This window comes from Rhizopus delemar, genomic scaffold, assembly GCF_000149305.1.
Source record: "Rhizopus delemar RA 99-880 supercont3.9 genomic scaffold, whole genome shotgun sequence".
Classification (NCBI taxonomy): domain Eukaryota; kingdom Fungi; phylum Mucoromycota; class Mucoromycetes; order Mucorales; family Rhizopodaceae; genus Rhizopus; species Rhizopus delemar.
In genome coordinates, this window is record NW_027137835.1 from 731,312 (window position 1) to 744,509 (window position 13,198).

The 13,198-nt window shown below is 36.2% G+C and overlaps 8 protein-coding genes across 8 annotated transcripts; 4 read left to right on the top strand and 4 right to left on the bottom strand.

Annotated features, from left to right (window-relative positions):
- Positions 1 to 364: 364 nt before the first annotated feature.
- On the top strand, positions 365 to 1,285 carry RO3G_11358 (uncharacterized protein; the record flags this gene model as incomplete). The annotated part of the gene is made up of 2 exons (XM_067665942.1): positions 365 to 566; positions 615 to 1,285. The coding sequence occupies 2 exons, from the start codon at positions 365 to 367 to the stop codon at positions 1,283 to 1,285; spliced, it is 873 nt and encodes a 290-aa protein (XP_067522043.1).
- Positions 1,286 to 1,639: 354 nt separating this feature from the next.
- Positions 1,640 to 2,448, bottom strand: RO3G_11359 (uncharacterized protein; the record flags this gene model as incomplete). The annotated part of the gene is made up of 4 exons (XM_067665943.1): positions 1,640 to 1,807; positions 1,859 to 2,002; positions 2,049 to 2,360; positions 2,413 to 2,448. The coding sequence occupies 4 exons, from the start codon at positions 2,446 to 2,448 to the stop codon at positions 1,640 to 1,642; spliced, it is 660 nt and encodes a 219-aa protein (XP_067522044.1).
- Positions 2,449 to 2,987: 539 nt separating this feature from the next.
- On the top strand, positions 2,988 to 3,749 carry RO3G_11360 (uncharacterized protein; the record flags this gene model as incomplete). Its single annotated transcript, XM_067665944.1, has 1 exon — positions 2,988 to 3,749. The coding sequence occupies one exon, from the start codon at positions 2,988 to 2,990 to the stop codon at positions 3,747 to 3,749; it is 762 nt and encodes a 253-aa protein (XP_067522045.1).
- Positions 3,750 to 4,791: 1,042 nt separating this feature from the next.
- On the top strand, positions 4,792 to 5,953 carry RO3G_11361 (uncharacterized protein; the record flags this gene model as incomplete). The annotated part of the gene is made up of 5 exons (XM_067665945.1): positions 4,792 to 4,945; positions 4,994 to 5,130; positions 5,178 to 5,291; positions 5,347 to 5,445; positions 5,489 to 5,953. The coding sequence occupies 5 exons, from the start codon at positions 4,792 to 4,794 to the stop codon at positions 5,951 to 5,953; spliced, it is 969 nt and encodes a 322-aa protein (XP_067522046.1).
- A 99-nt stretch (positions 5,954 to 6,052) lies between these two features.
- RO3G_11362 (uncharacterized protein) lies at positions 6,053 to 6,492 on the bottom strand (the record flags this gene model as incomplete). The annotated part of the gene is made up of 2 exons (XM_067665946.1): positions 6,053 to 6,438; positions 6,486 to 6,492. 2 exons carry the CDS (start codon positions 6,490 to 6,492, stop codon positions 6,053 to 6,055), a joined length of 393 nt encoding a protein of 130 aa, XP_067522047.1.
- A 783-nt stretch (positions 6,493 to 7,275) lies between these two features.
- Positions 7,276 to 8,437, bottom strand: RO3G_11363 (uncharacterized protein; the record flags this gene model as incomplete). The annotated part of the gene is made up of 4 exons (XM_067665947.1): positions 7,276 to 7,446; positions 7,493 to 7,916; positions 7,968 to 8,200; positions 8,258 to 8,437. The coding sequence occupies 4 exons, from the start codon at positions 8,435 to 8,437 to the stop codon at positions 7,276 to 7,278; spliced, it is 1,008 nt and encodes a 335-aa protein (XP_067522048.1).
- A 608-nt stretch (positions 8,438 to 9,045) lies between these two features.
- On the top strand, positions 9,046 to 10,328 carry RO3G_11364 (uncharacterized protein; the record flags this gene model as incomplete). Its single annotated transcript, XM_067665948.1, has 2 exons — positions 9,046 to 9,406; positions 9,478 to 10,328. The coding sequence occupies 2 exons, from the start codon at positions 9,046 to 9,048 to the stop codon at positions 10,326 to 10,328; spliced, it is 1,212 nt and encodes a 403-aa protein (XP_067522049.1).
- Positions 10,329 to 11,019: 691 nt separating this feature from the next.
- Positions 11,020 to 11,265, bottom strand: RO3G_11365 (uncharacterized protein; the record flags this gene model as incomplete). The annotated part of the gene is made up of 1 exon (XM_067665949.1): positions 11,020 to 11,265. The coding sequence occupies one exon, from the start codon at positions 11,263 to 11,265 to the stop codon at positions 11,020 to 11,022; it is 246 nt and encodes an 81-aa protein (XP_067522050.1).
- Positions 11,266 to 13,198: the final 1,933 nt, after the last annotated feature.

A 13,198-nucleotide genomic window follows, 5' to 3' on the forward strand; every position in this document is an offset into this window, starting at 1 on the left:
TCTATCAATCCTTATTTTCCTTAACTGATATGTTTACAGACAGACATTTTAGAGTATGTAGATGATTTAACAGAAAGAGACAAGGAGATATTAAACAACATGTCAGCAAAGTACGGTGTCAAGAGCTATGCTCGTTTACTCCGTGTAGCCAAAAAGGATCGTGATGCTGAATTAAAGGCACTCAAGAAAAAGCAGGATGAAGGCAAACCAAAGGAGCCAAAGAAAGGAAGAAGAAAAAGAAAGAGAAGAAGAAGACGTGATGATGATTTGAAATGGCAGAGATCGGTACAGGCGTAGATACAGTCCAAGCTATGAACCTTATCGGAATGATGATGAAGGCTCTATGACTGACAGTGGCAGCAGTATGACTGAAGAAGATGCTACGGATTCGGATGGTTCTGAATTTGTCATCGAGTTTGGGTCCCATGCACCGGAAGAAAAATCGGTCGCAGATGCTGAAAAACCACAAGAGACAGTACCATCGGATCAAAAAGCTGGACAAGAAAAGAAATTGACACCAATGGAAAAATTGAAATTAAAGATGAGAGCAGGATTAGAAAAACAAAGTAAGACGAGTATATTACATTTATTCTTAATTAAATAAACTTTTGTAGTTGTTTCGGACGAAAGAAGCAAGCGACAAAAAGAACGTGAAAAAGAAGTGGAACAATTGCAAGAACTTGCCAAGAGTCAAGGTTTACCTGTCCATAGTTACATGAGACCAGAGCCACCTACTAGGCCAATAAAAGAGCGATATCGTTCTCCTTCTTCATCACCCGAAAGACCTACTGAGGAACCCAAGAAAAGATATAGATCACCTTCTGTTAGCTCGCCTGAAAGAAAACCAGAAAGAAAACCAGCAAGGCGATATAGATCACCCTCCAGCTCAAGCGAAAGTCCCATCAAAGAACGCTACAGAGTAGCTTCTAGTTCAGCCGGCAGAAAAGACCGCTACAGATCGCCCTCGAGCTCACCAGTGAGAAAATCGAAAGCATCTTCATCAGGTCGGTATCGGTCTCCATCTGATAGTTCAAGGGAAAGACCTAGGAGAAAGGAGCGTTATAGGTCACCCTCTAGCTCAAGAGAAAGATCCAAAAAGGATCATCGTTACAGATCTCGCTCTAGATCTCCTAAAAGACGCCACAGATCACCATCACCTAAGCGACGACATAGATCTCCCTCTAAAAGATATAAGTCACCAGAAGATAAGCGTTATTCCTCAAAGAGGTACAATAGCAGTAAAAGACGATCTCGTTCCAGAGAACATGATCGTAAAAGATACTGATTTATTTTTATACAAATAAACATTTCTGTTTTATTCATTCTTGATGACCGGTTCCTCTGTTACATAATGCACTTTATCCCATATATTCTTTCCAAATGATTTCCAAGCAACAGAAGCGCAGAACAATTCAATAATTATGAATAGACTGATAAAAAAAAAGGCGGTCGTTATTGTTTTATGATACATATAATATCTATTGACTCTATGAGTTCATTTGTTGTCACTCGTGTTACCGTCTTACCTCAAACCATGGAAATCAGCCACGATGTTTAGAGTAGCCTTATAGAGCTGTAATTGAGGATGAGAGAGTGTGATCCTAGCATGGGTCACTGGCTGATTCTATGTCCGAATGTGTTATTCAATTGAGCCATTATGCTCTTCCATTACCTTTCTTTCAACAAATCCCTTTATCAGAGGTACATTGATACTCTGGCTTTCATCCATCCAACCGATGATCAGTGGCACCACTTTTGCAAGTACACGAAGGATACGTTGTGGGTTTGATTGATATCTTAAAATGGCCTATAAAGAAAGAGCGTCATGAGACACGACAGCATGCACAAGGTTATTTACAGGTCGACTGGACGTTGTCAACAAGGATCCATTGTGTAAAAGTAAGTCGAGGTGAACCATAAAATTACCGAGGTTAAAGTTAATGTCTGAAGTAGGCACGTAAAGTTGAACAGAGACATCATAGGCTTGATCAGTTGCCAACAACTAATGTATGCATAAGTATGGAAGGGAACAAACAACAAAAACTTACATGGCCCGGAAGATAAACATGACCTTGAGGTAAAGCATCTTTGCTATAATGAAAATAAATGGGCTCTACATGAACACGCTTGGGTATATAACGACGATAGAAACTGACATAAGCGATGAAGCTGGACAAAAGAACCGATATGATCAGGATAATGCTTGCCAATGCCTTTACATAAGTCCTTTGTGCTGAAGGAGTAAAGATGATTTTAAAAATGGGTGAAAGGATTCCAAAGAGTCTTTGGCTGAGATACCGCTTTACTCTCAAGGGTTCTTCTTTATCATTGTGTGAAGGAAGAAGGGCAGGATTGGAAGACTATCGTATATATTAATTGTGTTGTATTTTCAAAAGAATAATAATGGCTTACTTGATCTGAATATTCGTCTGTATCTGTACTCGACATTGAAATAAGAAAGAAAGAAAAAGTTTACTATTCATGCGAAAGTGGGCCTGATTTTATTCGCCGCTTAATACATGTGAATTCCACTTTGTTTTGAATGCTTACAATTTTTTTTTTTGATTGCAAGCCATTCAAGGAAGGGTCTTTAACCTCCCTTATAAATTTCATGAACAAGAAGATTCTATTTTGAACTTGTTGCAGTAAAAAAATATAAAAAATATTCCGTATTTATTATAATTAAACTATTATTAATATTTATTCTTCTTCTTTTTCTATCCCCTATAAAGATGTCAATACGTGTGAATATCGAATGGGCAGAGCAAATCATGAATAGCAATAACTCCACCCGAAAGCAATGGCTCCGATGCATCATTGATCAAGTCCAATCCCGCCGACGATCCATTCAACTCTATCTTCTGACCGTCCAAGTGATCGAAAGGCACTACCAACAGCAGTACCAGCAACGACAAGCCTGCATCGACCAACTGAGTGACCGAGAAATAGAACTGGAGAAAGACTTGGAAAGGCTGAGATCCCATCAAATGGATCTCAAGAAGCAGCAGCAAGACATTGAACAAAGCCTCCTCCTCCTCCGTCAAGAGGTAGAAAAGCATCGAGAGAAAAAGACGAGATGCGAGCAGCATTACGCTCGTCTTTCCTTTGTGCCCATCTTGCGCGATCAATCCAAAAAGAAGTACCTCAAGGCACGCAGTAGAGATTGGCAGCTGGAGCAGCAACTCTCCGAGATGCGTCACGCCCTCGATCTCTGTCGAGACCATCTTCGGATCATCAGCAAACAGGCCGCGGCAGGGCAATCGGAACGAGAGGCGATCTGTACAGAGAAGCAAGGGTCGCTAGATAAGGTGAAGGGGGCGTCCGAGACGTTGGATTATTTGAAGCAAGGAAGTGAATTTTGGTCTGGCTTTGATGTCTATCAAGCTCAGGTGGTGCTTGAGGCAGCTCAATACATTTTAAAAAATAACCGACACAAGGCATCCAAGAAATTGACAGTGGATGTCGATCAGGTCTGGATCAAGACGTTCAAGCTGGCTTGTCTTGAATATGGCGATCGTGAACTGTATGGTGATAAGCACTGGAATGCGAGTACTTTGAAGATTCAATTTGATTGTTCCATCTGCCAAATGTCGCTTGTGTGTTGGCCACGGCTAACACCAATGGATGAGCTTGTCTGTGAAACTTGTTTTAAATCGATTCAAAAAGAACCTACCATTGTATCTGTGTCCAATCATAATATGTTAAGGAAATTATTTCATTCTTTAAGTCTTTTTAAAATAAATATTTAAATGTGATTGGTGTAAAACAAGACGCGTATAAATTAAAAAAAAGGCAAAAGTTTTATGAAGAATATTTTTTGAAAGATCATTATTAACCCTTTTTTATTATTATTATTATGAGCTTGGTTACTATCATTCTTTTTGTACTTGTTTCTGTCTTTAATCTTAATGCCGCAATTTTCTATTGCTAGTGTCAACCTTATGCTTGATCAGAACAATTCCCAACTAACTATGCCCATCGCTGATATTGTGTTTAAACTAAAAAAAAAAAAAAAAGAAAATAGTACCCGCCACCATTTTAGCGCCTATATTGCTTGAAATGGCATTGTTCCAGTTGCCTTGATAGCTGATACAGTTAAATGTATTAGCTCCAACAATATGAAACGTACGCTCAATGGTCTACTACTGATTCAACTATCGTTGATTCTAGTTCAAATGTAATCTTGCGGCGATTTTATTACTGTAAAGCACTCTCTAATAGAAATGTATTCACATATACCATGTCCTTCTCTCATCTTCATGAAACTTACTGTTTTAAACTTGCATTTGACGATGGTGATAAACGGTAACCGAGCTCGTTTCTTTTTACAATTTCTCACAGACCCTTTGTACATAAACAAAAGAATTTTTTTTTCATAGTTTTGGTGCGTTTAAAGACAATAGTATGGCTCATGAGAACTTTTCTCTTCATATTAAATTAAATCCATCGTTTTTTTCATCTTGTCGTACCTTATTCTCGTGTAACTCATTGTTCACGTCATTATTTCTCCTTTCTGTGTTTGGCGCTTTTTGAAAATAGAGGGTCGAACGCTGTCTTTTTTTTTGAAACTGTTTCAAGTTTTTTTTTTTTTGCTTCTTTAATAATGAAAGTAACATCATTAACCACTATTGTTGCAAGTTTATTTACAGGAGTAGTACTTGGTAACTAGTAATAATAAACAACTAAGCAAAAGCGTATTGACTCTTTTCTATCATAGCACGTACTCCTGTTTATATCTTTTCCAATGAAGTGAGCACTACGCCAGAACAAATCTCGTTTGATACTTTCTCCATGTTTTATTCACACATGATGGACACAAATCAGCGCACTTCTGTTGTAGTTCAAAAGGAAGAGAGCAGCTGGTTACCTAAAAGCAATAATTTATTTGAAAACAAGTTGGATGCTAATTTAGTGGTTCTTGTTTCCTCTGTTCAAACACCTCAAGGTAAAGATAATCCTTACAACTCACTTCTCCTATTCACCTTCTATTTAGATATCTTGCCAACAAAGGATACTTCATTCTACATCACCGATGGCGATGATATCGATGAATATTCTACTTTGGCTAAAAATATTGTTGAAGAAAAGATGGATCAAGATGCTACTGTTACTACCTTCAAATTCCCTCAAGTAAAATAGATTGATATTTATTTATACAAACGGCTTATACTTTATAGGTCTGTCATAAAGAAACAGGTGTATCTAACGTCTGTAGCAGCAGAGATACTATTACGCGTTTCTCTAGATATTTTTCTGATTTTGAAACTGACTTGTTTGATGAGAATAAAGAGGTAAACAAGATAATAAAAGAAAGCAGATACCAACATATTCATGCGTATATAAAAGGCGGATAAACAATTTATGCTTGAAGTTGAAACAGTTCAAGAACATTGGAGTACTCCAGATATTTCTTCTACTAATTTGATTCAATTGAATTCACTCAAGGTAAAAACGAGAACGAAAAGAAAAGATAACTTACGATTGATAGGCGCTTGTTGAATCTTATGGGGCTCAATCTGAACAATACAAGGAAGCCACCCGTATTATTTCTTACTTGTTTGAATCCACTGTTATACCAAATTTCCAAACTGTTTACCCTCACAAATCTATGGCCGCCTTTGTCTTTACACCCGTCACTCGATTTGGAAAGCGTGCTGTTGACCAAGACGTGTGTTACAAATCAGCCCGTGCATGCAGAAATAGTACTGACCACTGTCAAGGTCACGGTCAATGTGTTGAAGACAGCAATGGCTGCTTTAGCTGTCAATGCAAGCCTTCCTATGTAGGCGAGTCGTGTGAATATGTGGACGCTGTAGGTGATTTCCAATTATTGTTCTGGACTAGCGTTCTCTTGATTGTTATAACTACTTCTGTAGTTGCTTGTATCTATCAAAGCGGAAGTGATGCAGACACGGGTATCATCATGACTCAATCTCCTCCAAAGCAAGAATAAAAAGAAATGTATTTTTTATTATTAATATTATGAAAATGCATTATATGAGAAAATAAAATGTGTGTGAATGTATTTACAAAGCAGAAAAGAGTGTTAAAGTTAATGCATGCGATTCATGTATGTATAATGTAATGGTAAAGGAACCACTAAAGGAGGCAATGATTCTTTTCGATATTTGAATTGAGGAGGAGGTGATGGTAACCAGTGATCTTTGACGGATTCGGAATCGATAGAACGCTTACGTGATTTACGGATACCTTGAAGTGTACGATATCGATTGAAACAAGTAGCTCGTTTTCTGTGAGGTAATTGATGGGATATTTGTCCCCAGGTCAATCCTCTAGCGACTCCTTCACAAATAATAGCATCTTCTGCATTCGAGAAACGACTTCTTGATTTGCCTGTCATCGATTGTTTTGTTTGAGGTGAAGGCGGAGGAGAAAGTAGTTGTTGTTCAGCAATAGTTGGGTTAAGCATGTCAGTAACTATAACAACAGTTAGTCATCTCAATTGAAATCATCTTTGCTCTTACTCTTCATTTTGAATATGAATAAAAGAAGAAAGAAAAAAAAAAAGAGAGAAAAATAGCGTTTTATTATATATACGCAATTAATGTACTACTTTAGATGCAAGGGTTTGGAGTAAGTATGCTTTTGCATATAACTATGTTTGGTGTATATTATTGACACTTACTATAGAGAGAGAGAGACATCAAATAAGATATGAAGGGAGAGTAAAGGGGAAGCTTAAATAGATAAAACCCTTTCTGTAAGGGGAGAAACAAATGGATTAACAGTGATTGGCTATTGTTGTTGTTTGTTACTGTATCTAATGTCATCCAACACACTCCTTGATCGTCTCATTGTTTTATACAAGTGAGGAATGTACATTATATGATGTACGTGAGTTAACAACCGTGTTTCTTTTGTGTGTGTATGTATGTGTATTTATCCCATTTTCACATTCCTTTTGTTTTATGAAACTTTAAAAAAATCAATTATTTTTACTACCAATAAATAATAATAAAAGAAGCTCTTATTTCAAAAAGAACTGTTTTATATAAATGTGTAAACAACTATAAACAAATGCATCTCATTCAATCTGCTCTGTCTTTCTCACTCTCACACTCTTTCACTTATCCCTTCTTTTTCCAATTCTTCTCCCTTACTTTTTTTGTTTTTATATTAAAAACCCCAAAGTTTCAGCAATGTATATTTCCTTCCTTTGTTTGTAACTTTTTTTAATTAAAATATATTAAATAACACGCGTTGTCATACATTGCTTCTATAATGACACGTATACACCCCTTAATTTCTCTTTCTTTATTCTTCCATAGCATCATCATCATCACCATCAGATTCAATTTCTAATTCTTCATTCACTTCTTCTTCCTCTTCTTCTACAGTTTCAGGAACAACTTGATTTATAATCTGTAAAAGTTCTTTCGAATGTTCAAACATGGCTTCGTCGTCAGATCCAATCATTTGGAATAACTAAGAACATATAAGGACCTATGCTATTCATTCCACTTCAACTTACTTTCACTGCTGTCTCTAGACAATCTCTTGCATCACCCCATAACGTAATACGCTCTTCTTGTGTTCTTTCTTCATCATCTCCCAAACAATAATAAGTCCATCCGTAGAGATACCATAAATCAACCACTTCATCATTTTCCTTTTGTAAATTTTCCAAGACTGTAAAAGCATGTTCAAACATGCCTAATTCTAACAATAACTTTACTAGCGCTAATCTTGTATCATAAATGGGTATCGTCGCATCTCCAGGTTCTTTGTGGATCCATAATTCCATGCTCTTATTTAATGCTGAACTTGCTTCTTCATTACGTTGCTGACTTAATCTGACAGAAGCTAATAATTGATACACTTCTGGATTTTCAGGATCCACTTGCTGTGCTTGACTCAAATACTCTTCACACTTTGATTCTGCTTCAGGTTCAAAACTATCTCGAATGATAAGAAGACGTACCACTTGACCTATTTTCGATTCTTACCAACAATCAGTTAAATAAATTTCTGTCATGGAACATAAAGCACTCGATATTTTTGAACACAAGAATTTGGCTTCTTCTGAGGAGGGGTCCTCGATTTTCTTTCTTTCATTCATCATTAATTCTACACCTTTTTGAAATGCCTCAATAGCTTGCTTTTCTGTCAACATTTGTCCTAAATACATGTATTTGCTGTACCCTTCGTTAGGTGCCACTTCAATCGATTGCAACAAATGCTATCCATACATTTAGTTTTAATTTTTAAACAGGTCGTATAGCTATTTTGTTCTTACGTTGTGTGCTTCTTCAAACTTTTCGAGTTCTAGTTCTACTTGAGCTGTCAGTTCTAATAATTCAGCGTTTCTGGAATCTAATTCAAGTCCCTTTTGACAGAATAAATGAGCTGCTTGATAATCCAGTTTATCAATATTTTCATTAATCTTTAATTTTAAATCATCGACTGTATATGACATTGTGTTGTAATTTATCAAACAAAAGAGATTGTTTTTTTTTGGTGTTGGTAACTTTCCTCTTGTATTTTAAAAGAAAAAGTGGTCATTTTAAGCCACATCACGTTAATTAAAAAAAAAAATCAAAACTGCCCTGAATTTCTTCACGAAATATCAAAGCAAAAATAAAAGAGTGATGAAGACAAAAAAAAAAAGAAAGAAAGGCGTATTGATTCTATTTTAAATATAAAGCTAACTTCAATGAATACATCGGCTGAAAGTATCATGTATGATTCAAGTTATGAGAGAAACAACAAATATAAGTATAAAAAAAAAAAAAAAAAAAATTTTATAATTAAAATGTAAGAAATGAGACTTTGTATATTTGATTATAAAGTTCTGCTTATTATTGCAATCACCAAAAATGAGTGCTTAACGAATGAATAAAATAGTGCACAGTGCTTCCAACAAGTAATGTCACAGGCCAATCAAAATCAATTTCATATTTTTAAAAATAAAGTCACTCGTCGTTTTGCTTGGAAATCACGTCGTGATTCTTGACTCCTGAAAAATATAGAGTATTTTTTTTTCTTCTGGTATTTTTTTTCTTTTTCAATACTTTACAATTTAGCATGAGTACAATATTTTTATATGAAGATGGGTATGGGAATGTTATTGATGAGAATGGTGGTCCTGAGCCCATGGACTACATTGTTGATCAGAATGAATTTATTGTTGAGACTATTGCTATTCATACAGAGTACTTGGTAAATACAGTCCCCAATGAATTTTCTTTGACGTGCCCAATGTTGTTAGAAAAGCCTAAAAATGAAGACATTCATGTGAAGAAGGCAAAACCAAAACGATCATATGTGCGCTATACAGTCCAGGATAAAACTAGGTTTTTCGATCTGAAGATTGAAAAGTGTATGACTGCATCCGCTGCATCAAAGCAGTTGGGCATTCTCGAACAGCTTATAGATGGGTTAGCTAGTATAATGCGTGCCCTGGCTGTATTTTTGAGAGTTGTAAAAAAGTAGGGCATAAGTGCATCTTAACTGAAGAGCATAAAGCGACGGTTATCAGCTTTATTAATGCTAATCCTTCTGCTACTGTTGTTGAAGTGTCCGAGCATTTATTGAAGCGATTTCATGACCTTAAAGTATCACGCAGCACTGTTAATAACTTCATCAGACGTGAATGCAACCTTTCGTTGAAAAAAGCAGATTTTCATTCTATTGAAAGAAACAGTTCCAAAAAGATTGAGGAGCGATACAATTGGGTTTGTAAACAGGAAAAGACAGATATGAACTTTCTGACGAACTGCTTGTTTCTAGACAGGTCTGCTTTTGATATAAATATGAAATGCTCAAGAGCCTGGTCCAATAAAGGTACTCATGCTATTGTTACCAGGCCTACCATGAGAACAAATACAACGCCCATATTGGGCGTAATCTCTGCCTCGGGTTTGATTACCGTGGGCATAAAAAAACCTAGACCTGTAAAGAAGAGAAAAGCTGATGGATGTATAAGCTCAGGAACTGTAACAGGTCACTACATTAGTTTCTTAAAAACGACACTCGATGGAATGGATAAACACCCACATATGAAAGGCCACTATATTGTTATGGATAATGTACCCATTCACATGCATGAAAACATAAAGAAGCATATTGACTATCGAGGATATAAGTGTGTGTATCTTCCTACTTGCTCTCCAGAGCTTAACCCAATTGAACAATTTTGGGCAGTGACAAAGAATAAGGCGAAGCGTCATAGACTTTTGCAGGAAGACACTTTGTCCAAGAGGATTACAGAAGCCTGCAGCAGTGTGAAGCAAAGTCATTTTAAAGGGTTTGTCTCGCATTCTTACCCGTGTTGGGACAAATGTCGAAACAGACAACCGATGCAATGACCCAAATAAATGTGTGATTAGGGGAAAACAGCAGGTGGTGTTCAGACAAAAAAAAAGTTTAAAAAAAAACTTGGATTCTTTGTAATCTTACACAAATGTAATTCCTCTATTTCATTCAACTAATATCAAGCTTCTGCCTTTTTTTATTTGCTTTTTAACTAATTATGTAGATGTTTCAAATGACAAGACCGTTTACGATTTTGAGAAGCAGAGAAAAGTTTGTTGAAGTTAGAGCTGCTTATGGTTGGGCGTTGTCGTTCGGAATGTGGAGAATCAACCGAAGGAATACAGAATCGATCGAAAACGTCAAAGACAAGCAGAACGTTAGAAATATCCATGATAAGTTTCGGCAAATCATCCAAACAATCAGGTATCTTAACTTTGGCAAGTTCATACACGACATATAAACCACTTGAAGGGAGCACCAAACTATAAACGGTGACTGTTCTACCAATGACCTGTAAGCCCATGACTCCCATCATCGTTTGCATATCCAGCGCGTTTTTGCAAAAAAACGAGATGCGTAAAAGGTCTCGACAGATCATATAGCCATTCGAAGCCTGATGTGCGAGTTTTGCTTCCCTCAAACCCAATACTTGACTTCCATTGCATGCCTTGTCATTTGGTGATACAGATGTCAGGACGCCAGCACAAAAGGTTTTGCTGTTTTTTTTTTTATTTTAAAGTCGTTTCATCGCAGAAAAATGCCTTCATCCAACAGACCAGACAAGAAAGGATCAACATGCCGAGAGCAGAGTTCCATTTCGTTTGATTCTTCTGCAAATGACATACGGGGAAGCTTCCTGGCCAGTTTAGCGACTGCTTTGGCAAACTTATACTCATTGGTAGCAAGATCCATTTTGAAGAGCTTTATCACAGCCATTTCTCTTGTTATCTTGTTTGCGATAAGGTCTTGGGTGACTTGGATGATTTCCATGACTGTATTGGTAGGCAGTGGTAGCTTTCAGATTATACTCGTTGAAAAACGGCAAAAGGTCGTCAGGACATGGATTGGAGGGGACAAGAATAGAATTGAGTTGGTAGCCAAGGCATAATGAATGTAATCTTCAAGAGAATGTTTCCATTTATGCGTTAAAATTGACGGTTGAAGCTTATAAAACGCGTCTGTAGCGCCGAAGCCATGGATCAAGAGATGGTCCTCATTGCAGGGAGGTACAAATAATATGAATAACGAGTCCAATAATTCTGTATCAATATCTTCGTCGTTGGTATCGTCTTTGGCGCTTCGTTTCCTTGATGAATGAGGTTCAGAATCATAGTTTTCTTGCTGAGGTGATGGTGGCATGGCTTCAGAATGGTCATTGATAAAATGATCTTATGATATCTGATACTTGTAATATGAAAACAGTAAGAAGTCAATAGCTGACAACTTTTATTTATGAAGTAAGAAAAAGGAGAGAAAATAATAATTTAGAATGAACACTGGATTATATCGTCTGACTATGAATTGTATAGTCTGAATTAGGCTGGACTGAGATCAATGATAAAATAATAAAGACATCATTAATGACCAAGCATGACAACCTTCAGTCAGCATTCTTTTTTTTTTTTTGAAAAGATAAGGATCTCTTTGACCCATTTGTCCTCCTTTGTTTTCTGATTAAAAAACGCGAGCATTCTCGTATCTGACTGGCCAATAGCCATGTTACGTTATATCAAATCTGTTGTAATATTTTAAGTATTAAAAATAGGACAAGGAAGAATTAACGAGGCCGAACAATAGTTCTAAATTCCAATACATTTACTAAAGAAAGATTTCAAGGCTAGCCATGGAAACATTTATCCTAACTGAGATATTATCATTAGCAATGATATCCAATCACGGAACTAGAGGTTTTTATATTCATCTGTACCGTCTCCTTAAGTAGTCCTATATCCATAGTTATCTGAAACCTTCTCAATAGCACACGATTGACAATACAAGCTAGGAACAGGCTAAACTAATAATTAGAAATAGTAATCATCTATTCCGTCAAACTCATTATACATCTGTCCTCATTCTTTATCCGTATCATGTCTATAAATACTCTCGCTTTTTACATGTAGAGTTCATTTTAAATCTTAATCTTAGTTATATCTTAGCTTAATAAAGAGATACCAAGTTCTAACAGTATTTCTTTATCTTTGTTGTTATACTACTTTTACCTAAAACTCTCCTATCCTAAATAACAGTGATGACTTTTGTTGTCCGCTGATTCATTACAAAAGCATTCATCGATATTCAACTGCTGCAATGTATGGTTGTTTAAGGAATTCCAATAATCGCGTTGACGGCAGCAAGAACAGGCCTTTTAGTATCATACAGTACTCTTCCATCATAAAAATAAGATTCATCCCTTACATTTTTGCTGCGATTGCATGAAATTGAGCCATCAACGCAAATTGTATTATCTCGTAAGAATAAAAAGACTATAAAATTCAATGAGACTTATAGAGTCTTGTTTTTATTTAATATCATTGTACCTAGTATTTATATCCTTTTCATGAAGGTTCAATTAAATCTTTTTCAAGATGCTTTAATTAATAAAGCATTCGCTATTCTGATTTCTTACAAATTGAATATGAATCATGTTTAAAGTATGTCGGGATATGACACAAACTCTCTAGAGAAATGCCGATGAAAATCGATCGTAAATGGTTTGAGTAATACCAAAAAAGCTAGTTGTGCTGTTTTGTTCAAATACGTTCAATTTCAGCAAGAATGAATCGAGTTTGTTAATATAAAAAGAAAGGAGGGCAGTAACAGAATAAGCGCAAATACTGTACGCGATTTTTTTTTCATGAAACTGAAAACATGAAAAACGAAGTTGCTAGCGCAAGCCTGTAATGCCGTGTAATGTTGCGAGCAT